The sequence below is a fragment of the Phodopus roborovskii genome, unplaced genomic scaffold, assembly GCF_943737965.1.
Source record: "Phodopus roborovskii unplaced genomic scaffold, PHOROB, whole genome shotgun sequence".
In the NCBI taxonomy this organism is placed as follows: Eukaryota; Metazoa; Chordata; class Mammalia; order Rodentia; family Cricetidae; genus Phodopus; species Phodopus roborovskii.
In genome coordinates this window covers 46,192,896-46,216,716 of record NW_026126517.1, presented here as the reverse complement: position 1 = coordinate 46,216,716, position 23,821 = coordinate 46,192,896, and the positions used below count along the sequence as shown (strand labels likewise).

Sequence of the window (23,821 nt, the reverse complement as noted above, 5' to 3'; positions counted from 1 at the left end):
CTGGAGATACCAACCAGGTAACTAAACAGATGAACAGATTCTTTCAGCACCCATGGAAGGACACCAGCCCCCAGCATATGTTGGTATGTTTTATAAACTTATGCCACAGGGAAGTTAATATCATGGAGTCAGTGCCAGATAAAGGTATTGATGAGGCTGAAAGAGCCTGTCTAGTAGTCAAGAGACATCCTTTCCTCTCTCACAAAGTTCATCTGGTTGGGATTTCTGTAGCTCATGAAGGGGATGGCCAAAGTCTACATTCGGTCATCAGTTTGTACTAAATGGGACTGAAATTCAATCACAGTAAATAAAACAAAACAAAACGAAAAACACCTCTACAATTTAAGATAATACCGTCATTGCTGGCAGTTCTGGCTGGGGGTGTGGGATGGTTCCTAATAGATGCAAAATGAGGTTTAAGTTGGACCGTTTCATTAATGAAAATCCCATAAAAGTGTTATGTACCTTCAAAGTATAAATGTTCTATGATTTCCAAGTCCCCCCACGGGCTTGATTCTATTTTATCTAAATGATAGATTCTTCTCTTTTATACCCAAGACCTTGTTGAACACCATAGCCTGTTTGACATAAGTTACTCCACCTCCCCTCCCCACATGTAATTTGTTTAAAATTTGAAGTTCTTTGAGAAAGTGAAATGTTCACATTTTGAAAGTCTAAAAATAAAACACCAGAGAATTGATGCCAAAACAATGGTGTCAATCAGAAATGCTTTTTCAATCCAACTTCGGTATGGGGCTAATTACAGAATCAGCTCCTGGTACCAGCACTCATTGTTTTGAGCCAATTAACCACCAGCTTGAGAAACCTAAGTTCTAAAACCTTTGAAAAACTCCAGTTTTCTGATCAGATGTAACAGCCAAATAGTGTGCATAGGTAAGATTTGGTATGAATGGTTATTTTTATAACCAAGTTTTTAAAGTAAGTGTATCCATGCCATTCTCTAAGTGTACAGATAGGTTCTCCCAAATCAGCTTCCATCAAACATGCATTGTTTATATTTTTGATTCACTTAGAAACAAGCATTCTTAATTGCTCACAAGGATCAGATTTACTAAGGCGGCTTATTGAAAATTTCTACGAAGAAGTACAAGATTGAATAAACCTATTAAGGAGATTGCTTTGGGAACTGGGGGTGTCGCTGGGTGGCAGAGCAATTATCTAGCATGTGGGAAGAGCTGAGTTCTAGCCTGGTATTTCAGGAGGTGAGTGAGGGTCTTCTGGAAAAGTAGTTTTCAAGCTCATGATAGAGAATGAGGAAACTTCTGGAACCTCCATTTGATGGTCCTTGTCACTGTGTCTGGCCAGAGTTAACCACTCTTGTTTCAGAACTGCTTTGGTTCTCAAGGCTCATTCCCTTCATGGGAAGCACTGGCTGTTTGTTTCATGTGTAAAGTCAAAAACATTTACAACTACAGCCGATTGGTATGGCTACACAACTTAGGAGCCTCCTGGTGCCTTAAATGATCAGAGTTTGAGGTACTTTACATCCTAGGTATAAACTGTTAGTAATTTAGCACTTATTTTTTTTCCAACAGATGTGAATTATTAAAAAGAAAATGGCCCAGCAGGACACTGTATTTCCTTCTCTTGTCACCCAGGAAGGGTATACTATCTGGAAAATATGCATCTAAGGTACAATTTTTCTTTCCACCAGTCCTAGGAGGGTTTCTAGAGGATGCAAGGGTCATGAAAGAGGAAGTCTGTGGCCATTACATTGTAATGGGTCATTTTGTTTAAGGGCAAGAAAAGTATTATAGCATCATGGCTCCTGTGGACTGCTCCATGACCCCTAAAGGCAGAGATTTCACAGGGGCTCTGCAATAGACTTGAACTTCCTGCTAACAGTAAAATCACTGTGTATCTTGAAGCAAATGTTCCCTTTAGCCCTTTGAAATCAGAAGTTGCACATTGGATGCCTGGGGGAAAATACTGCCTCACAGAAATGCATTGCACAGCCTGCATATCGGAAGTCTTTTCTAAATGAACCATCATTTAAAGAGTGGGATGATCTCACAGCCACATCTGATTTTCCTGGCTCATTCTGAAGTATCATTCTGATAGTCCCCCAAAACAAACAAATTTTAAAAAAGACCTTATTTCAGATGGTCTTTTTATAGGTGGAACAAAAACCAGGGTACCCCAGGGGACATTCTAGCTCTCCAGAGTTCCCAGCCCTTCTGATTGTGTTCTGTATGATGTCTGTTCCCCATTTCAGGGACTGCCTGGTCCCTAGAGGCATTGGAGTTCATGATCACTGCTGTAGGGGAAGGGAAAGGAGGCAGTAAGTCAGCATACCTCTGAGACCAGCTTGATCTGGCTATCACAGCGATCATAGCCGATAGCAGGGAGCCATGGTGTGTTTGTTCTGTCAGCCTCCTGCTTCTTGGAGGCCACAGAGCCTGCAAACAGCCCACTGAATTCCATGGGCATGGCCACCTTAAAATGTTGTCTAGCTCCCAAAGAAAACTCTTTTGGGTAGAAGCTTTACCCTTAATCCCATTTGTTTACAGAAACAGACAATGTGTGTCTCTTTCTCTGGGGAGTCTTAAATCTGGCTCGAGAGATTACTTTTCCCTCACCAGCAACTTTTGGCAATGTGGCTCCTTTCCACAGGCGAGTGAGGACCATGCCCCGACACAGCCAGTCCCTGACCATGGCACCCTACTCTTCTGTGAGCCTGGTGGAGCAGCTGGAAGACAGGATCCTCTGTCACGAGAAAACCACAGCAGCACTGGTGGAGCATGCCTTCCGCATCAAAGACGACATTGTCAGCAGTTTGCAGAAGATGCAGAATAAAGGGGGAGGCGACCGCTTAGCCAGGCTGTTCTTGGAAGAGCACATCAGGAATATAACTGCCATTGTGAAGCAACTGAATCGGGATATTGAGGTAAGGGATGTGCAAGCCAGTGGATCATGTTTATCTCCCCAGACTTGCTCCATGTTTATTTATTGCCCAAGTCTGAGTCCTAACTAACTGTCAAACAGTTGTGTGTGTGTGTGTGTGTGTGTGTGTGTGTAGACAGTCCTGCACTGACACTTTCTTCTTGTGTGGGCCTAGGCTGTGCCAAATAGACAATTATACCGTCACACCACCTTAATTTTTTTTGAGATAGGGTCTCTTATTGACACTGGAACATGCCTTTTTTGGCTAGGTTGGCGGGCCACCAAGCCTCAGAAATTTGCCTGTCTCTGGCCCCGGCTCTGGGGTTATAGGGACATACCACAATACTTGGCTCTTACATGGGTGCTGGGGATCCAAACAACTCAGCAGTTTGCACAGCACTCACTGACAACTGAATCATCTCTCCAGGCCTTCTCTCTGTGTGACATGTGCTCACAGTGTAGCCCAGGCTGGCCTTGAGCTTGCAACGTGTAGCAGTCCTCCTACCTCTGCCTCCCAAATGCTTCAGGCACTCGGCACCAGATCTGAGCTCTCTGTTTTGTCTATTATCATTAGATATTTCTAGAACAGGATCTTGTATACTCCAGCCTGGCCTTGAACTCTATATAACTGAGGAGTACCATAAACTCCTGTTTCTACCCCTTAAGTGCTGGGATTATAGGTGTGATTTATGATGCATGAGTTCATGGCATTCTGGGTACCCAAACTAGGCTTTTTTGTACAGTAGGAAAGTGTTTCATTAACTGAGATACATCCTAGCCCTAGGTTTACTTCAGGATAGGCTCCCATGTGTCTCAGGCTGACCTCACACTCACTATGTAGCCAAGGTTGTCCTTGAACTCCTGGTCTACCTACTTCCAAATTTTGGGATTAAGAGTGTACTTCACAGGGCTGGAGAGATGGCTCAGCAGTTAAGAGCACTTGATGCTCTTGCAGAGGACTTGGGTTTGGTTCTCAGCACCCATACTGCAGCTCACAGCCATCAGTAGCAGCTCCAGTTTCAGAGGATTTGGTACCCTCTTCTGGCCTCCTCAGATACCAGGCACAGCACAGCACACATTCATGCAAAACACACACACATAAAATAAAAATAAATAAATCTTTTAAAAATGCTTTGTTGTCTTTTCTTTTTAACTTGAAAAAGTTACTGTTTATTTACGTGTATGTCAGTGTGTGTGTATTTACATATGTGCATCCATGTATGTATATATGGAGGTTAGAGAGCACTTGCAGGAGTCATTTCTGCTTTCCATCTCACCAGCAAGCCCTGCCCTGCCTTGTCTTTTATTTTTATTTATTTATTTATTTTTTTGGAGAAAGGGTTTCTCTGAATATCCCTGGTGTCCTGGAACTCTCTTTGTAGACCAGGCTGGCCTTGAACTCACAGAGATCCATCTGCCTGCCTTGTCTGTTCTCAGTGATCACCAAGGAAACTGCAAGACTATCCGAGTTATATTAAAGTTCCTGCAGTATCTGATGGCAATTGCTGTCAGTGCTGTTTGTGTTTATTCTAAATTTACCTTGCTGATTATTAAATCATTTTGTTTTGTTTGGATCTCAGTGGAGATGGAGAACTAGACAAAAATCTGTCATGTAAACTCCTTCATGCCTTTGAAGATGTTATTACCACAGTTACTGGGTCAGCTCTGGCTGCTCCAGACGAAATGTTTCTAGGCCGAAATGATTATACAGCGCATGTTGTATTATTCAGGCAGTTTAGGTGTTTGAATGGCTTCTCACACACCTCTTTATTAGTTCTGACAGGCCAACATTGTCTATTCTTAGAATTTGTAAGTTTATTTCTAGTTTTCAATAACCACAGGGACCATGCAATTTAGTTCAGAAAGCTTAAGACCCACCAGGCCCAGCTTGGGCTTCCATCTCCGCACAAGGTCACTATCTTTCCCAGCAATGTGAGTAAAAGGTTGATGGCCAGACAGGGAAACCCCTGTTTCCTGTTGGGGGTTGTGTTTCAATCATGCTACCCTAGGTAGATTTGTAGTTTTGTTTGTTTTGAGGAAAGAGCTCATGGGGCCGAAGCTGGCCTTGAAGTTCCTAGTAGCCAAGACTGACCTTCTGCCCCTGCCTCTGAGTCCTGGGATTACAGGTGTGTACTACCATGTCCAGTTTATGTAGCACAGATTGAGCCCAGGGCTTCATGCATGCTAGGCCAGCACACTACCAACTGAATTACATCTTCTAGACTCTGGATTTGTATTTTTTTTTTAAAAAAAATAGTTTATTGAAGTGTAACTTAAATATCCCAAAATTCCAGTGGTCAGTATATAATTAAATGAGTTTTAAAATTTATAAAGTTGTGCAGCCATTATCACTGTTTCATTTTAGGACATTGCCATAGCTCCCTTCCCCAAATTTATAGGGACTCTACTCCCAACTTAGCATCAAGCCATCCTTCATGTGTGCACTTCAGAAAACATTGCATGCTTCCCAGGCTGGACCCAAACTCATTATGTAGCAGAGAGATACACACAGAGCTTTGTATATGCCAGGCTGGCAATCTTCCCCACTGAGCTGCCCACAAGTTAACATCAGCAAAGTCTGCCTTACCTTGTTTTTCTCTTTTATGGGCTTTTAATGGTATGGCCTAAAAGCTGGTTGCTAACCCAAGGCTGCAGAGGCTTTCTCCTGAGTTTTCTGCCCAACTTCTAGTTTTCATATTTGATTTGTATGACCCTCTCTGAGATAGCTTTGGTAAATGGGGGTGAGATGAGGTAAAGCATTCACTGAACAGAACAGACTGTGAGCTTCTCAGGTAAAAGCTTGTCCTATTCATCTTCCCGTTGTTCCAGCACAGTGTTTGAAGGTATCTGGGAGGCTGCTGGCGCCCATCTGTGCTGCTGCAATAAAATACTGCAGAGTTGGTTTCTAAAGAATAGGAATTCATTTAATATGTGTGTGCACTTGTGGTAACGTGTTTATGTGGAGATGGGCGTGAGCACATATGAGGGCCCCAAGACAACCTCACGTGCCATTCCTGTCATCCCTTAAGCTCTGTACCTCTTTGTTTCTTTGAGGCAGGGTCTCTTACTGACCTAGATATCCCCAAGAAAGGTGGCAAGGATGGCCAGTGAACCCAAGACTCCTCCCTCAACCATCCATCCAGCACTCACTACCATGCCCAGATTTTTTATATAGGTTCCGGGAACCAACTTCAAGTCTTCATGTTTCAAACATGCTTCAGTGATGGAGCTGTCCCCTAAACTTCCACAGGTGCGTTTAGAAAGGTCCAGGATCTATTGTTGTAGGGGCAATCCTTGTGACTCAGGCACCTTCCGGTGGTCCCGCCTGACACTGCCAAGGTGAGGGCTGAGTTTCAATGTGGATTTGGGAGGGGCCACTCTTAGCTAACCCAGAAGAAAGCTCATGAAATGAGTAGATACTCAGTGAAGACTGCTGGAAATGCAATGTGCTTCCTTCTCAGGTGAGCCAGAAGAGTGACACACCGTCTGAGAAGCATCCTCAGCAGTGCCGAGATAAAAACAACCCTACCCCCCATGTGCTCCTTTCCCTTTGGCCCCTCAGAACCCTGAACTTTCATTTGTTTGTCTATTTATATTTAAGACATGGTCTCTTATAGCCCAGGCTGGCCTTGAAGTAGCTATAGAGCAGAGAATGTCCTTGGGATCCTCTGGCCTCCACCTCCCAAGTGCCAGCTGCAAAACCCAGAGAGTAACATTATAGAGTCAGCTTTATAAATTCCGGGTTCTAAGGGCTGGGGGTATAGCTCAATGGGCAGAGAGCCAGCCTAGCATGTGGGAAGCCCAGGGTTTGGTCTCAAACACCACAGACACTGGGTGTGGTGGTACACACCAAAGTCCCAGCATTTGAGAAGTAGAGACTGGAACATCAGGGGTTCTAGGTCATCCTTGACTATAGGAAGTTCAAGGTTGGCCTTACATGAGACCCTGTCTCAAAAAAAAAAAAAAATTAGTACTTGAACAATTTACACTGTGGAGAATTTGAAATCACAGTTTTGTTTTTCTACACCATCTGAAACACATTTTATGTAATGATGTTTCTTATCTCATGCAGACAGCATCCTTTTCCATTTCCATGCATTTTTGGAGTACACAAATTTTGCAAATGAAAAGATGATTTCTGTTGTAGAGGTGGAAGACTGAATGAAATCTAATTTGGGCAGAAAATTTACTTTGGGTATCCGAATGTTTACTCTCTTGTCACTGGTAATAATTATGCATCATGTCAAAGTAACAGCAAGGAAGTTTGGAAACTTGAGATTCCACTGTGGAGTGCCGATTATATGGATCTGGATATATTTTTAACCTAAGCGTGTATGCCCAGACACATCTAAAACGAAGACGCTTGATGAGACATTCAAATTGCTGTGCTGTAGCCAAATTTCCTCAAAGGAAAATCAGTGCTTTATTAGTCGGTTTAGGTAGCTATGACAAATGACCACAGGTTATGCAGCTCAGATAGCAGAGATTTATTTCCTACAGTACTAAAAGAGTAGGAGGTTCAAGCCCCAAATCCCTGCGTCCTGCCATGAAGGGAGATAGCAGAAGCAAGCTCTTTTCTTCTTCTTATTTATTATCTATAGTTCATGCTGGTTTCAAACTTGACGTCTAGCCAATGATGACCTGAGCTCCTGATCCTCCTGCATCCTCCTCCCAAGTGCTAGGATAACAGATGTGCCTTACCATTCCAAGTGTGTGCAGTGCTAGGGAACAAACTCAAGGCTTCATGTTTGCTATACCAGCGCTCTATGAACTGAGCAACCTTCCCAGCTCACTTGTGGCTATTATATTAGTACAGAGCTGCATATGGAGCCCAGGTCTGATCAGGAATCCTATCCATGAGGATTCTTATCCCTATAACCTAATTATATTCCAAAGACTTCCTCCTAACATTGAAGGCTAGGGTTTTAACATATGAATTTTAGGAGGACATAGTGATGGTGAATAAAAGAATTTAAAGTCCTAAAAGGAACTCTTGACTGACTTATCAGCAATATAAAATTGGGAGAGCAGAGTGCCTGGAAAGATGAGTCAATACTTAAGAGCACTTCCTGCTTAATGGAGAGGATCAGGGTCCAGATGCAACCACCCACATCAGATGGCTTACAACTCTCTGTAATTCCAGCTGCTGGCCACCTGCACCTGTATACACACACACACACACACACACATACACACACACACGTTTATGTACTCATGCACACATATGTATGCACACACACAAAACACATAATAAAAAGCATTTTTAAAAAGTTATTATGGTACAGAAGATGAGAGTAGTAAAACAAGGTGATAGCTACATATTTAAGATGAAGACATTAATGTACTTAGAGTGTACTCAAATACAATATTTATATTCTATTTGTGTATTTGTGTCACAGGACTAGATTCTTACTGAGTTTCTTCTGTAAATTGCCCTGCTTTTTATTTTTTATTAATGCTTCATACCTGTTTTTTCAGTTCACTCTCAAGGTTTACTGGGTATTGTTTTGTTAAGAATCGTGACTGTAGGTAATTTTTTCTTATGATATAAAACTTAAACTACAGCCGGAGTCAATATCTGAAGCACACTCCAGCCTCTTGGTGCAGCTTGGGAAATGGAGATACATTCATTTTGTGTGTTGATAAATGTGCCTAGAGAAGTCTTTGTGGGGAGAAAGGATGTCATCACACCACTAGCCCAGGCCAACCTTAAAGAGACAGAACTGAATCGGAACGTTCACATTTTTAGTCCTATTAAACTGTTTAGTGTACAGCAGGAGCTCAATAAATGTTTCCTCATTAACAGCTCCAGGTTCCTTGTCCCTCCCAGAATCCTGTAATTATTGCTCATGTTCTAGGAGCAAATTCCACTGTGAGAATGGACCAGCCGCATGGCTCATCAGATAAAGGTGTTCACTGCCAAGTCTGGACCACAGAGTTCGAGCCCCAGGATCCACATGGGGGGAAGGAGAGGACCCACTCCCACCAGCTGTATTCTGACTTAAACACTAGCACTGTGGCACACATCCCCACACACAAATGCATACCAGGCAGTGAGAGTCTCCCCCACGGTCTCTGTTAACAGTTTACCTTGTGATGTGGAGCATGTCATCAGTTATTTATTCCTCAGAAACTTTCCACAAGTCACCAGCACCATTGTTTATGTAGGAGAGTTATGTCATGTCAATCACGAATTCTGCATCTCTAGATTCTCCACCCTGTCTTTGACATGAGCAGTTTTCACTCCCCAGAAGCCACGTCCTGATCAGTCCTGATGAGCCTCTTCTTGGTGGTTAGTATACCCTTTTATGCCAGTCTGACCGTGGGAGAAACAGCTTGGGTGCTCCCACAAGTTCCCTTGAACATTTTAGCTTGTAGGGAACCATGCAATGGAATCTGCTACCTGGCTGGTTCAAATCCACAGACTTGTACCTTGATTTCCACAAGCTCAGACTTCATGGTGTCCTGTGGGCTTAGGACATTGACTTTGACTTAGCTGGGTCTGGAAAACCCAGTCAAGCCTATAGGTAGTAAAGTACACCATGCAGTTTAATGATTTGCAAACAAACTACTGGAGAATTTAGCAATGAGTGTGGTGTTGGCCTTTATTAACATGACAGATCTAAGGAGGAGCAGGGATGTTAATAGATGGTTGGAGTGACAGGCAAGAACCAGGTTACTGTGCACCCAACACCACCAGTGGGATGAGAGATTCAGTTGCTGGATGCATTTACCTGACAAGAGAATTCCAGCCTGCAGCTTGGAGAGCTGGTTGTAGTCTAATCCTTGTTAGGGGGATCTGGGGTTTGGTTATCACACACCACAAAAAAAAAAAAAAAAAAAAAAAAAAAAAAAAAAAGAAGTGGAGGGCCCTGAGGATTGAACCTGGGTCCTTCATGCTAGACAAGGACTCTCACACTGAGCTACCTCCTCAGTCCTCCAAATTCATGTTGTTATTGGTTTCTTGTATGTGTACAGATGTTTTACCTGCATGTATGTCTGTGCATCACATGCCTGGTGCCCACAGAAGCCAAAAGAGGGCACCTGATCCCGTGTAACTGGAGTTCCAGATGACTGTGGGCCTCTATGTGGGTGCTGGGAATGGAACCATCCTCTGGAAGAGCATCCAGTGCTCTTAACCACTGAGCCATCTTTCCAGCCCCCAAATTCTTGTTGCTTTTATTCTACCCATTAGACTTGACTCACAAAGAGGAGAGAAACAAAATTGAATATTCATTAGCCATTCATCCTGTTGACATAACATTTTTAGTACAAATTAATTTTTAGCATTTTATAATTTGTAGAGAATTTTAGACATGAGCACTGTATTCACATATCATTTCCACACCACCTTCTCCCTTCTGCAACTTCTCTTATGTCACACCTCACTCCCTCTCAACTTCATGACCTTTTCTTCAATTACTATTGTTTCATATACAAAAGTACACACACATATGTGTATAAATACTACCTGCTGAGCCCATTTAATGTTGCACAAATTAATTTTTTAAATAGTGTATGGTTTCTTCGGTCATGTATATTTTTAAAATTTTATTACATTTATTTTGTTTATTTTTATTATGTATATATACACATATGCGGGAGGTCAGAGGTCAGCTTTCAAGAGTCTGTTTTTTCCTTCTACCATACAGGTTTGGGGAATTAATTGAGTGTGGAACATCAGGTTTGGTGGCAAGCATTTTTACCGAATTATCTCCCTTCCCCAATATGTGTGTGTGTGTGATAATATATGTATAACTGCATATAATAAAAACATGTATATACATAGTGAGATAGCATCTTACATAGCCCAGGCTAGCCTCAAACTCCCTAATAAACCAAGGATAACCTATTGCCATCTTCAGATTACTGGTATTAAAGGTAGGTGTCACCAAACTTTGTTTCTGTGATGGTAGGGATTGAACCCAGGACTTTATGCATACTAGGCCAGCATTGTACCTACCAGCTGATCTGCATCCCAACCCGTCTCGTACATGTTTTAGTTTGCCTGAGCTTATTTTTTGAGGTCCTGATCACCAATGGGACTATGATAGTCTGTAAGTCTTCCATCGGGAAGACCAGGCCTGAACCGTAGAGTTAAGAGCTACATTCATTGATGATGAATTGAGGGTGAGGCAGGAACAATTAGAGCCACAGGAGCTAACTGTGTTTACCCAGAGGTAGAAGGTTCGGCCCTTAGCCCCACACCACACTCCAGTGGGCACGTGGGCGGTGAAGGCTAAGTAACCATAGTAACATTAGCTTATATCGGTGAACATGAGACAACGGGATGGAGGGATATTTAGAAAAGATGGTTACATGTGAAGAGCAACTGAAGACAGCAGAGGACAGCCAAGGTGGGCTGGAGGTACCCAGGGGGTCTGTGTCAGAGGCAGAAAGGGGGTAGAGGGAGGACCAGCCAGCAGCCTGGAGGGTCGTGAGGTAAAGGAGGTTGCCACCCAGAACCCTTGAAGATCAGGATAGGATGACTGTAGAAGCCATTTTCTAGGGATTTTGAGGTGGTTTTGAGGGTACTTGGAAGGTGAGCCTGGTGATCTGAGTTTGGTCCCCTGAACCCATAGGGTAGAAGGAGAGAGCCCACACCTGAACTTGGTCCTCTGACCTCCATGACAGACACACACACAAAGTATGTATATAAGTATATTATATGTGTTTTTAAGGTCATCATATAGAGTTTTGGTTTTTTTTGGTTTTGTTTTGTTTTGGGTTGCTTTGTTTTTCTGAGTTGAGTGTCTTGTTCTGTAGTCAAGGCTATCTGAAAACACAAATTCCACCCCAACTCCCGAGTAGCTGGGATTGTAGCTGTGTGCCGCCACACCTGTCTTTGTTACTTTTGAAAGCGAAAACAATTTATATCCATTGTGTTGAGGACGCATTAGTAGGTAATAAATCAGACAAACACTTTCCCGGCATGCTCAGGCTACTGTGAAAGAAAAAGTTGTCCAGGACCAAGAGCAGAAGCAAAGGGCATGGGGATGTAGCTCAGAGGTAGAGTGTTTGCCTAGCTTGCCCAGGATCCTAGGTCTGATCTCCTCAAACGGTGTTAACAAACGGGCAGAAGCATGGAGGTGGGCTAGCAGCACCCAGATAAGCAGAGCTATAACAGCAGCAGCTCATCTGGGGGAGCAGTGGGTACATCTGGGGTTACTTTGAAGGTAGGGATGGCAGAGCCTTCTGCATGCTGGAGGGAGAGACTTCTGTTTGGGATCTGGCAGGTTTTGAGGGGCCCATGACGAAACTAAATACCAGGTGGAACTAAACACCAGAAAATCAATTCCCACAACAAGCTGGGCCCGGAAAGCTCTCAGCCTCTGCTTGGAGGAAGAACCAGGCAGGGAGGTCCCATCTGATGAATCGCTGCTCTGTGTGTCGGGGCCTCTCTCCTTTGCGTGCTCTATTTTAAACCCCTTTCCGTGTAAGAAGAGGTGGAGATAGACTCATGGAGAACTCTCTCTGGGCAGTTTCTAGGCAACTCTGAGGGCCTGGGCTATCACATCGTGTGCACAAGGCTGGCTTTGGAGAAGGAAGTCTTTTCAAAAATAAGCTATGTCTTGGGAGAAAAAGACGTTTCTTTTTGAAGATGGCTGGCCTCTTCTCTCCTGGAGTGGAAAGCATCTTTGTCTGAAGGACTTAGCCATATACTTGACCACTCTGTAGTCTCTGCTGCTATAACCCTGTCTCATAAGGGCATGTCTGGTAATCTGCAGACTAAAGACAGTTTCTCAAGTTGATAAGGAAGGGCAATTCATGTCTTGCCAAAGGCCAGCAGCATTCTAAAGTAAAAGCTCCAAGATGGCAGATCAGGGCACATTTCTGACATTACTGGGTGTCTGCAGTTTTGCTCTAAAATCTCCTTAAACAATAAGCCTTCTAATGATTTCTGTCCTCATAACATTTTAGTAATTTGGATATCGTGTCAAGCTTAGACATTTTTTCCTGTATTCTTCAAAGCTTCTTAATGCAATGCCTCATTCATCTGCATAAGAACTCTAAAAGTTACACTTTTCTTATTTCTAAGCTGTAAAAGAAAAAGGCACATACTTTCTTCTTCTGGTTATAAACATAATATGGGAACTACAAGAAAGAGGAATCTGCTGTCCTCTCAAACTAGTCATAATAAGGAAGATGTTAACATTCCCCCATTTTACGTGGTTTTTAACACACAGGGGGAACTAACCTGTGTGTTTATTTTATACTCTTTCTTCTTGTTCAACATTGAACTCTACGATCCCCCTCCAGCCCATTTCTTTTTGAGACATGGTTTCTTTGTGTAGCCTTGGCTGTCCTGGAACTAGCTCTGTAGACCACTGCCTGGCTTCACCCTTGTTTTTAAAAATCCTCCATGACAGCCAGGCATGGTGATGCACACCTTTAATCTCAGCACTTGGAAGGCAGAGGAAGGTGGTGTGAATTGAGGCCAGCCTGGTCTGCATAGAGAGTTCTAGGCTAGCCAGGTCTACATACTGGGAATGGTCCCTAAACAAACAAACTGTAGCACAAAAAATAAAAAGACCCAGAGACTGATATTGGGGTTCAAACTTCAAGCCGAATATCAGAAAAGCAAAGCAGCAGGCTACTAGCTCTCACCTCTAGCTCAGCTGAACGGGCTGATCCACGCTCGAGCTCTTCACCAAGCCTCAAACTGCTGCCTCTCCTCAGTGTGGCTGGAGAACGAATACCTCTCTGAGACCTTGCTTCTGTCTTATATACTTCCCTAATGTTGGTATTAAAGGTGTGAACTATAATTGTCTTTTAGACTATTTCACTCTTGTATAGATCTGGGTCGCCTTGGATTTACAGAGATTCTGAGTCCTAGGATTAAAGGTGTGTATCACCACTCTCTAGCTTCTGGCTGCTGGAACTAAAAGTGTGTGCCAGGTTTCTGTGGCTTGTGACTGACTTTGCTTTTCTGAATCCTCAGTCAAGCTTTTATAATTCATAAATAATATATCACCATAACAAACAAACAAATAGATGAATATCCTTCTTCAACATCCTCATGTTTGCATAAAGATGCAACTTCTATAATAGTTGGTGTGGCTATCACACATGAAGACACTTATAATTTTTTTCCTCTTAAGATTATTCTAAGAAGTAGAATTACTTGGTCAAAAATTTGAACAATATGGATAAATTTTGACTACCTCATCAATCGTACCTCTTGGATTTTATTTTTGTTGTGCTTTTGGGATTACAATTAAAATATTTTATTTTTAATTTATTAAAAAGAGTATATGCAGTGCATACATGTTCATGCATGTGTATGTAGAGGTCATAGATTGACATGAGCACTTTTCTGAATCCATCTCTATCATAGATTTGAGACAGGGTCTCACTTTGAATCTAGAGCTCCAAGGATCTTCCTGTCTCTGCTTCCCCAATGCTGGGGTTACAGCTGATGTGGACATGCCTAGCTTTTACATGGATGCTGTGGATGGAGCTGGAATTATTTTTCTTGCATGGCAAGCACTTTACCAACTGAGCCATAATAAATATGGGATATATATATATATATATATATATATATATATATATATATATATTTTTTTTTTTTTTTTTCGAGACAGGGTTTTTTTTTTTTTTTGTTTTGTTTTTTTTTTTTTAAGCTTTGGAGTCTGTCCTGGAATTCACTCTGTAGACCAGGCTGGCCTCAACTCACAGAGATCCAATTGCTTCTCTCTGCCTCCCAAGTGCTGGGATTAAAGGCATGTGCCAGATTTTTTTTTCTTGTAGACTTTGGGCTGGGTGTATAGATAAGTGCTATATGTAAAGCTCTGTGTTCAGTGTCCAGTATAGCAAAACAAAGAAGTGATAAAACAGGGACTTTATGGGGTTTTTGTTTGTTTGGTTTGGTTTTTTGAGCTAGTTTAGGTTCACAGCGCAACAGAAAGCATAGATACTTCCATTCAGCCCCTGCCCTCATATCTAGCACCTCTGCCCCATGCACCGCCCCCCAAAAACACCCCCCCTCAGCTACTCCCAGTACTAGCCTCCTGCCTCACAGTGGTTCAGGATCTTTCAAACTCATTACTGAATAGCTGAGGAAGACCTTGAACTTCTGATCTTCCTTCCTCCTCCTCCAGATGCTGGGATTACAGATGTGTGCTGCCGTGTCAGGTTTGGGATAGAACCCTGTCATGCCACTGCCGTGTGTGCTCAGATGATCCCAAAGCTTTGGGCATGCTCTTCAAGCAGTCTAGCAACTGAGCTACACCCTCAGCCCCCACTGTATGGTTTTGGTTTCTCTGGTTACGTTGACTGCGTGAATTATTTTAAGCACCCCTTTTTGTGAATTCCTTTCCATTCTCTTCATTAAGGGACTGAAAACCAAAGTAAAGCCTCCGTTTCTTAGCATCTAATGCAGTGGTACCCTAGGACAGGCCTGAGCCTCTTTTGCATCTACCTTCAGGCCTGTTCTTTAGCTTTGGCTTTCTGGGGATATGACCTGGATGTGTGAAATGGGTCTTCTGGGTGACATGGACCTTTGAGCACTGTGGCCTGTGTCTTATTATTATCAACAAAAGGTTGAACAAGCCCAAACAAAGGATGAGTGTTTCTTTCTATTCACTGCTTCTAATAGGTATCACTTTCCTTTGAGCCCAGAGAGAGAGAGAGAGAGAGAGAGAGAGAGAGAGAGAGAGAGAGAGAGAGAGAGAGAGCACTCCTCCAGCACCTTTCATCAGTGGGAGAGTACCAGAGATGAATTAATCAGATCTGAAGTCTCTTTGCAGGAGTGTGCTCAGATGAGTAACGTTTTGTCATTCATAGGTGATTGTAGCTGGTTCACATTGTTCTTCATAGAGCAGGTTCGTTCATTCAAAAATTAAGAGCCTTAGGAAACAATGGGTCAGTGCCAATGAAATGTAAGTGTTACCAAACTGAACAATACCAGGGAGACAAGTGCCCATGTTGGCACAGGAGGTGAGGGACACTGGTGACTCAGTGCCACAGCCTCCTCACTAGCCACAGTCCTTGTGCCACCTTCCCCAGCACCTGGACAGCACAGACGAGAGGGTGTGGCAGTGGCAGCAAAGCCTTAATCGGGGGAAGTCACAAGCAGGCTGGAAGAGTCTGAGCAGCAGCCAGGCTCACTGCCTCCCTCTATGCGCCAGTCTCTTACCCTGTGAGGGAGGTGAGGAGACACTGTGGAGGCCGACTTTTCCTCTCAGTCTTCGGCTGGGAGCTGGCACGGGTCCCTCACCGGCTGCCCACTATTGTCAGGGATACCCACCCAAGCACTCCAAGGAGCAGAGGAAGAAGAGCTCCATCTCATCCAAGGACTCGGCAGCCAGAGCAGGAGAGCCATGCCTTCCGACAGAGGGAACCCTAGGACCAGGAATAAAAGAGCAATTTATATATTTAGGACCCATGAGCGCAGTGTGAAACAGCTGCCTTGAACTGAAGAGTTTAGAAAAAGTGAAAGATTTATTCACTCTGAAGAGAAACCAGAGTACATACTTCTGGTGTGCAGGTATACATTTAGGCAGAACACTGTATATTTAATAAAGAAATCTTTTTAAAAAGAGAGTTTAGTGGGTTCCAGGGAAAAGTGGAAGAAGCTCCAGAGAGGTGACAGTCAAATTCAGAGTGAAGCTGTCAAGAAGGGCAAGTTTTGGTGCAGCCAGGTGCCAAATGGAATGACAGGAGCAGAGAAGAAATATTGGCTACGCAGGAGAATTATGTGTGAGTCAAAGGAAAAAAGAAAGTTTTAAAAGTTCACCAAGATCAGAGTTAAAATGGGTTTTGAAGAGCAGAGTGGGATTGTAGACACTGGACCCCGTGGTCCAGGTCGATTCTGTTCACAGCACCACCACGGTCTGATCACAGCCACCCGGAACTCCAGTTCTGGAGCACCAGACACCCTTGCCTGGATTTCATGGGTGTTACAGAATAGTTGTTTAACTATGTAAAGATGTGTTGCTGTTTCACCTTGCCTGCCTAAGGCACTTGATTGGTCTAATAAAAATCTGAATGCCCAATAGCAAGGGAGGAGGTATAGATGGGACTTCTTCTAGGCAGGGAGAATAAGTAGGAAGAGGATTTTAGGCTCAGAAAAGAAAGAAAGGGAGGCACCAGAGGCCAGACAGACAGACAGGGAGGGAGCAGGAAAGTAGGACATATAGAGTGAAAGAAAGGTAAAATGCCCCAAGGCAAAACACAGATTAATAGAACAGGTTAAATTAAGTTACAAGAGCTAGTGGAACAAGCCTAAGCTAAGGCCAAGCTTTCATAATTAATAATAAGTCTCCATGTCTTTATTTGGGAGCTGGTTGGTGGCCCAAAGAAAATTCCAACTATACATGGTTATCCACACACACACACCACACACACACACACACACACACACACACACACACACGTAAATAAAAATTCAACAACTCAGTCATGTGCCACAAAGCAAAACTTAGCATATTTAAAACTATAAAATGTCTTATAGACTATCATAAGCCAGTACAGTGAGACTTAAGTAGTAAAGTAAGATGGACCCGCACTTGCCACCACTCCTGAATTCTTGAATTTTGTCCCCAGCATGCATGGTAGAAGGAGAATCAGCTCCAGAAAGTTGTGTTCTGACCCATACATCCTACTTATCACTAAATAAAATGTAATAAAAATTATAAAACCAACCCCACACAAAATATTAACAGCTTAAATAAAGAGACATATATGTTTTTAGCTTCAGGGCTTCTTCCTCTTCTTCATCTGTTTTTGTTTGTTTGTTTTTTCCCCACACTTATGTTTATTAAAAACTGACAAACAAACAAAACCTGTACAAAAAATATCCCCCAATTCTTTATCACTTTAAAAGAGTAATCTTAAAAGACATTATCGCCTAGGACCCCCTCTTCCTCTGCCACGACCACGTCCTCTTCCTCTACCTTGGCCTCGACATCTTCCTGCAACAGCTTCCCTTTTCTTAGATTTCACCTTGGGTTCAACATCCTCAAGTAATGTATCTAGCGGTAAGCTGTCTGGTAGAATAAAATAGCAGATGTTATTTCCTCAAATACTCAAAGTTTCCAACTGCACAGGCTCTCTGTTCTTCAGGGTCATTTTCACAGCTTTAAGATGTGTGTTCATGCTGACATCTACACCTGTGATTTTTCCGTGGACTTGTGTTCCATTCTTCAACTCAATGGTTACAGTTTCATGACTCAGTTTCATCAAAAACCTCACGAACTTCATTCTAGCGGCACAGCCTCCCTCGGGTCCTACTGGGCACGGAATTCGGGCTCCGAAAACTCACCGACTAAGCATATGCCTTCTGGTTTTTTGAGACTTGGTTTCTCTGTAGCTTTGGTGGCTGCCTTGAAACTCGCTCAGTAGACTTGCCTGGCCTTGAACTCACAGAGATAGATCCACCTGTCTCTGCCTCCTGAGTGCTGGGATTAAAGGCCTGCCTGTGCCACTCCTGCCTAGCTAGTTTTAGTTTTTAAAGACAGAATCTTGTGATGTAGCCTTGGCTAGCCTCAAATTCAATAGCCTCCTGCCTTAGCCTCCCGAGTGTTAGGATTAGACAGCCCTGCCTCCAAGCCAGCCCTCTAATTCTAAGTAACCTTTAGATATCCAAGCATTCTTAAATCAAAGAGAAAATTAAAACTGAAATTAAAAGGATATAAAATAAAACAGGGGCTGGAAATGGTGGCCTGTGCCTGTAATCCCTAAAACGGGGAGGCCAAGGCAGGAGGAAGACAAACCAGAGGCCATCCTTGGTCACATAGTGAGATACTATCTCAAAGGACAAATAAACAAGTCTACACTCAGCTTAAGGCATACAGGCAGTGTGTGAAAGATAAAATCCCTTCTTACTAAGGAAAAATATTAGAAAACTAAAAGTGCATAGTTTTATTGGTAAATTGGGGACTCTTAGTTGGAAGTGGTACCTCTTTTTAGGCCTCCTGGTCCTCTCTGTTTATCTGTGTTTATCAGTTCACTTCTAAAAAGAATGCCTTATGCAGGCAGATCACTGTGAGGTCAAGTCCAGTCTGATCTACACAGCAAGTTCCAGACCAGCCAGGGCTGATAGTGAGACCCTTAGTTTTAAACAAACAAAACAACACCCTTATGAAAAGATGGCGTGTGCACTCATGTACTTTCCTGAATTGCAAAATGTTTGTGGACAACTGTGAATTTGCCAGTGACCTTGAGTGACCTTTGTGTTGCCCAGGTTCTCCAGGAGCAGATCCGTGCCAGGGACAACATCAGCTATGGAACTAATTCTGCCTTAAAGACACTGGAGATGCGCCAGCTCTCTGGTTTGGGAGATCTCCGAGGAAGAGTTGCAAGGTAGGTGTATCAGTTACTGCCCTCAGAATGTCCAGTGGAAACATCTTGAGGAAGCAAGGGCTGCTTTGGCTCACAGTTGGAAGCTGCAGTCCATCAGGTGGGGAAGCCTTCGTCAGGACCATGGGGTGACTGTTCTTGCAGGGTTCACAGCCAAGAAAGCAGCAGAGGGAGATGGCTGCTGCTGCTAAGCCTGATTCTTTTCATTTTTATTCAGCCTGGGACTCCAGCCCCTGATGAGGTTCTGTCCACACTCTGGGTAGGTTTTCCCACTTCAGTTATACACCTCTGGAAACATCTAACAGCCAAGCCCAGAGGTGTGTCTTCTAGGTTATTCTAAACTCAGTCAAGTTGGCCATGAAGATTACCCATCACCATAGGTGTTCAAAAGTTGGAGACTACTCCTTAAGAACAGTTACTACTTGACTCTGAGACTGTCAGAGATTAAAATGCTCTGTAGAAGTTTGTTGACCTGAGCTCCATACCAGCATCTATGTGAGTGTGGAAGAGGGCACCAACTCCATACTTGTGTGTGCATTCGACACACACACACACACACACACACACACACACACAATTTTGTTTCTGAAGCTTGCCTGGTCTTCATGGGAGTAACTGATCAGAGGGCGCCCTCTGCTGGCTGATGTCATTTTATCAGGTAATAATAGTAGGGTCATGGAGTCAAATAATACTGTTTATATGCTTTCTGAAATGTTCATCTTTGTTGTAATTTTTTTTTTATTTTCTAAGAGCATTGGATTCCCATAGGTTGGAAATTTTAAGATGTGCTTTTCTGTCAACGTGGAAAATGACTTTTTCTTCATTTGGGTGTTCCACAAGCCCAGAGCCTTGGGATTACCTGGCATTTTTAAAAATGTATTTCACTTACAGTTGCATTTATGTATTTATGTGTGTGCTGTAAATATCAGGGGATAATTGCAGAAGTTGATTCTCTCTTTCCACCACGCCTGTCCCAGGGAGCTGAAGTTATCAGTCTTGGCAGCTCGTGCTTTCCTGGCTGAATCATCTTCCTGGCCCTTACCTGGGGCCTGATTAGCAATGTCCGCTATTGCCACACCCCACAGCTCCTGAATTGGAATCCATTTCTGATGAGATCCCCGGATTCCGGGTACACTGGTATCTAAGAATTGCTGCAGGAGTCCTGTCCTCTGGATTGTGTTTAGCAGGCTGGGACGAAGTTGTCAAGCTATGTATGGGTCTCTTCTGCCCTCTGCTGCTACCCAGAGCCAAGTACAAGTATGGAGCTAATAATCTAATAATGGGGATTTGAAGGAAAGAAACATTTCCAGCCAGCTTGGGTGACAATGAGCATGACCAGGTTAGGGACAGGGACCCACAGAGGCCAGGGCATCTTCAGAGCAGAGAGAGCCATGTTAGGGTATATTTGTGTAGAAACCCAGGGCCTGTGTGCTGGGTATGTGTGTTGGCAGCTGTTGGTTAAAGGTCAGTTAACGGCTGGAGGAGGTTTGTGAAGACTGAACGAGGGATGCAGTGACCACTCAGTCTGCCGCGGCTCTTTGTAATTGTTCCTTTTGTTCTGTCTTTATTTATTTAATATGCACGTGTGTGCCTGGGTGTATATATGCACCATGTGAATGCAGGAGCCTATGGATGTGAGGAGAAGACATCAGATCCTCTGGAACTGGAGTTCTAGGAGATTGTAAGCCACCATGTGAGTGCCGGGACCGAATCCAGGTTCTCTAAAAGAGCACTGAACACTCTTGACCACAGAGCCATCACTCCAGCCCCTTTGCCTATTGCTTTATTTGCAATTGAAACAGAGTCTTATTCTGTAGCTCCAGCAGGCTTTGCATCAATTGTCCTGCCTCAGTTTCCTGAGTGCTGGGATTACAGGTGTGTATCACCATGCCTGATCCACCTGTCATTTGCTCTTCTCAGTGGGATGAATCCCACTCTAGTCTCCTTACTCTGACTCTTAGTGGTGGACACCCCCTGGTCTCCTCACTTCTCCCTAGCCTTGTCTTGCACCTTCAGCCATCCCCCATCATTTGTTAATCTCCAAAGAAACCCATTTTCCTACCACCAGGCCTTGGCATGTACTGTTCTTGCTCTGAGTACCTTTCCACTTCATCTTCTCCTTGTCCACCCCTGAAGGGATAGTGCAAACGTCCTCTCCTCCAGGGATCTTTCCTGACACCCCACTCTGCAGAGTGGCCCCTCCGCTTAAGAGGCAAGTGCCTGGAGCCTGCTGAAAACAGTAGGAACTCAACAAACACATATTTAGGTGAATGGCTGAGTCAGAAAGATTGCCCAGGCTGGGCTGAAAAGTCTCAAGTCTTTGTTTTGCTTTTAAAAGACCCCAAACTCGGAGAATAACAGGGGCTTGGGAGGACTTGAGAGCCACAAGGTACAGCAGGGACTCTGGAGACAGCTGGAGATTTTCACAGCCACTATATTTGTTAGAGGTCTTTATCTTGAGGAACAGAATGAACAGAGGCGTGTGTGTGTGTGTGTGTGTGTGTGTGTGTGTGTGTGTGTGTGATTGGATTGGTTTGGTTTATACAGTATAGCCCGACTGTTGGATAATGGTCCTCTCCATGCAAGAGGGTTTGAGCACATGGTGGTAGCTGCTGAGTCTGAGAGAGCCACTGGTCTTCTGTCTGTGCTGGAAACCCAAAGAATCCTGAGTGTGAGTGGGGAAGTGAGTGGGGAAGGCAGCGGCATCGGCAGTAAGAGGGCAGATGACCTTGTTAGTGAGACAACAAGGCAAAAAGCAGAGCTTCCCCCAGCCCTCCTTTTGTCGAGGCGCCTCAGGAAGGTGCCCATGTTTGGGGGCCCAGGTGTCTTCTCATTCCTAATTGCCTGATCAGGTAAACCCCTCACAGGTGTGCCCAGTGGCTGGTTCCGGTCAAGACAATAACCAAAATTAGCCACTGTGGGTGCAGGTGGAGATTGAAGGCACGCATGTGCAACAGGGAAGGAGGCAGCATGCCGCAAATGGTGGCTGCTGGCACCTCAGCCAACAGTCAAAACTGGTGTCGTCTTTCTGACATTGTAGCTAGGTGTAGGAGTCTCTTGAAGTAGCTGCAGGAATCTCCCATTCTGCATCGGTGGTTTAACTTCTCCAGCCAACTTGCTCCTCCCTGTTAACAAACACCTTGATTCCAACCCCCGCCCAGATTATTTGCTATAAGCACCTGATATTCTGGGCTTGTTTGGTCTTCCTCTCGGATGAATTCAAGTGAGATGAATTCATGTGAGATAAAAGCTCTTTGGCAAGATTTTGCCTTTCATGCATCGATTACATAATTGCGTTGAAGAAGTCTAGCTTTTAAAGCGGTATTACTAAGTCACTACGCTGCCATGTAATTTCCCATTTGAAAGTGTAGTTCTTATGGATCGGTTAGTAATACAGTTAACAGCAAACAGCTCCTCATCTCTCACTTGTGGATCTAGGTGAGGCAGGTTCTCCTTGAAGGTGAGGGACATTCATCCGGCTCATCTTAGTGCACCTCACATAGGATGTGGCCAGAGAGTTGTCCATTTCTTCCTGAAGAAAATCTCCCTTTTAGCTTCCCAGTTCCTACTGAAATGTTTGGTCCTGTGTTTGGCACATTGTCTGCATTTCCCCGAAACTCGGTGGCCACATTCTCTTTCTTCTCTGATAGGGCGTGGGGTGTGCCTGGTGGCAGAGTGACAGAGGGAAAATATCCACATGCCAAGGCATAAGCTCCCAACACCTGCAGACTGGGAAAAAGAGTGGGTAACACTGGGGCCTTCACCAACGGCTCTCTTCTTCATTCCCCCTTCCTCTATTTTCTCTATTTTATGTTATACAATTTTATGATATTTTAATATTTGTTTTTATTTCATGGTATATAATTTTATTTACATTTGTGGAGATTTTATGATCCATAATTTACATATAAGCAACAATGGGGTGGAGGAGCTGGAGAGATGGCTTAGCACATAAGAGTGTTTGCTGCTCTTCCAAAGGACCCAAGTTCGTGTTCCAGGATCAGGTGGCTCACAACTCTCTGTAACTCTAGCTCCAGGGGACCTGACACCTTCTTCCAAACTGCAGGAACTGCATTCACATGGAGACCACACACACACACACACACACACACACACACACACACACACCGGGGTGGTGGGAAGACTTAAAATTAAACTTTAAAGCATACAATTCAGTAAGTTTGGTATATTCACTGTGCAGACATCACAATTAATCATAGAACATTTAAACACACCAGAAAGAAACCCCTTGGCATTGCAGTTCCTCAGCCCCTACCCATGGCAACCAAAAAGTTCTGTCTCCAGGATTTGCCTCTCCAGGTGTCTCCTCTAAGTGGACCCATACCTAACACTTGGTTCTTTAAGACTAGCTTCTTAAACTTAGTGTAGTGATTTCAGGGTTCATTTGTAAAGTGTGTCAGTACGTCATTGCTTTCTATGGTTAAGAAACACCATGTTTTGTTTCTTTATAAATTGAGTGGATGTGCTGTTTCTACTTTTTGTCTATTATAAATAATGCAGCTGAGAATATTTGTTTATGAGGCTCTGTATGTTTACATTTTTTAAAAAATCATTTTTATTTTATGTGTATGAGTATTTTGTTTGCATACAA

At 43.6% G+C, this 23,821-nt stretch overlaps 1 protein-coding gene across 3 annotated transcripts in view; it reads left to right on the top strand.

Moving 5' to 3' along the window:
• Fam81a (family with sequence similarity 81 member A) overlaps positions 1-23,821 on the top strand; it is a 53,547-nt gene that overhangs the window by 14,801 nt on the left and 14,925 nt on the right. For all 3 annotated transcript variants that reach the window (XM_051197885.1, XM_051197884.1, XM_051197883.1), the window contains exons 2-4: positions 1,557-1,653; positions 2,635-2,908; positions 19,094-19,212. In XM_051197885.1, coding sequence (XP_051053842.1) covers positions 1,643-1,653; positions 2,635-2,908; positions 19,094-19,212 — 404 coding nt within the window. In that variant the 5' untranslated portion in view covers positions 1,557-1,642. The remainder of the gene's footprint in view (positions 1-1,556; positions 1,654-2,634; positions 2,909-19,093; positions 19,213-23,821) is intronic.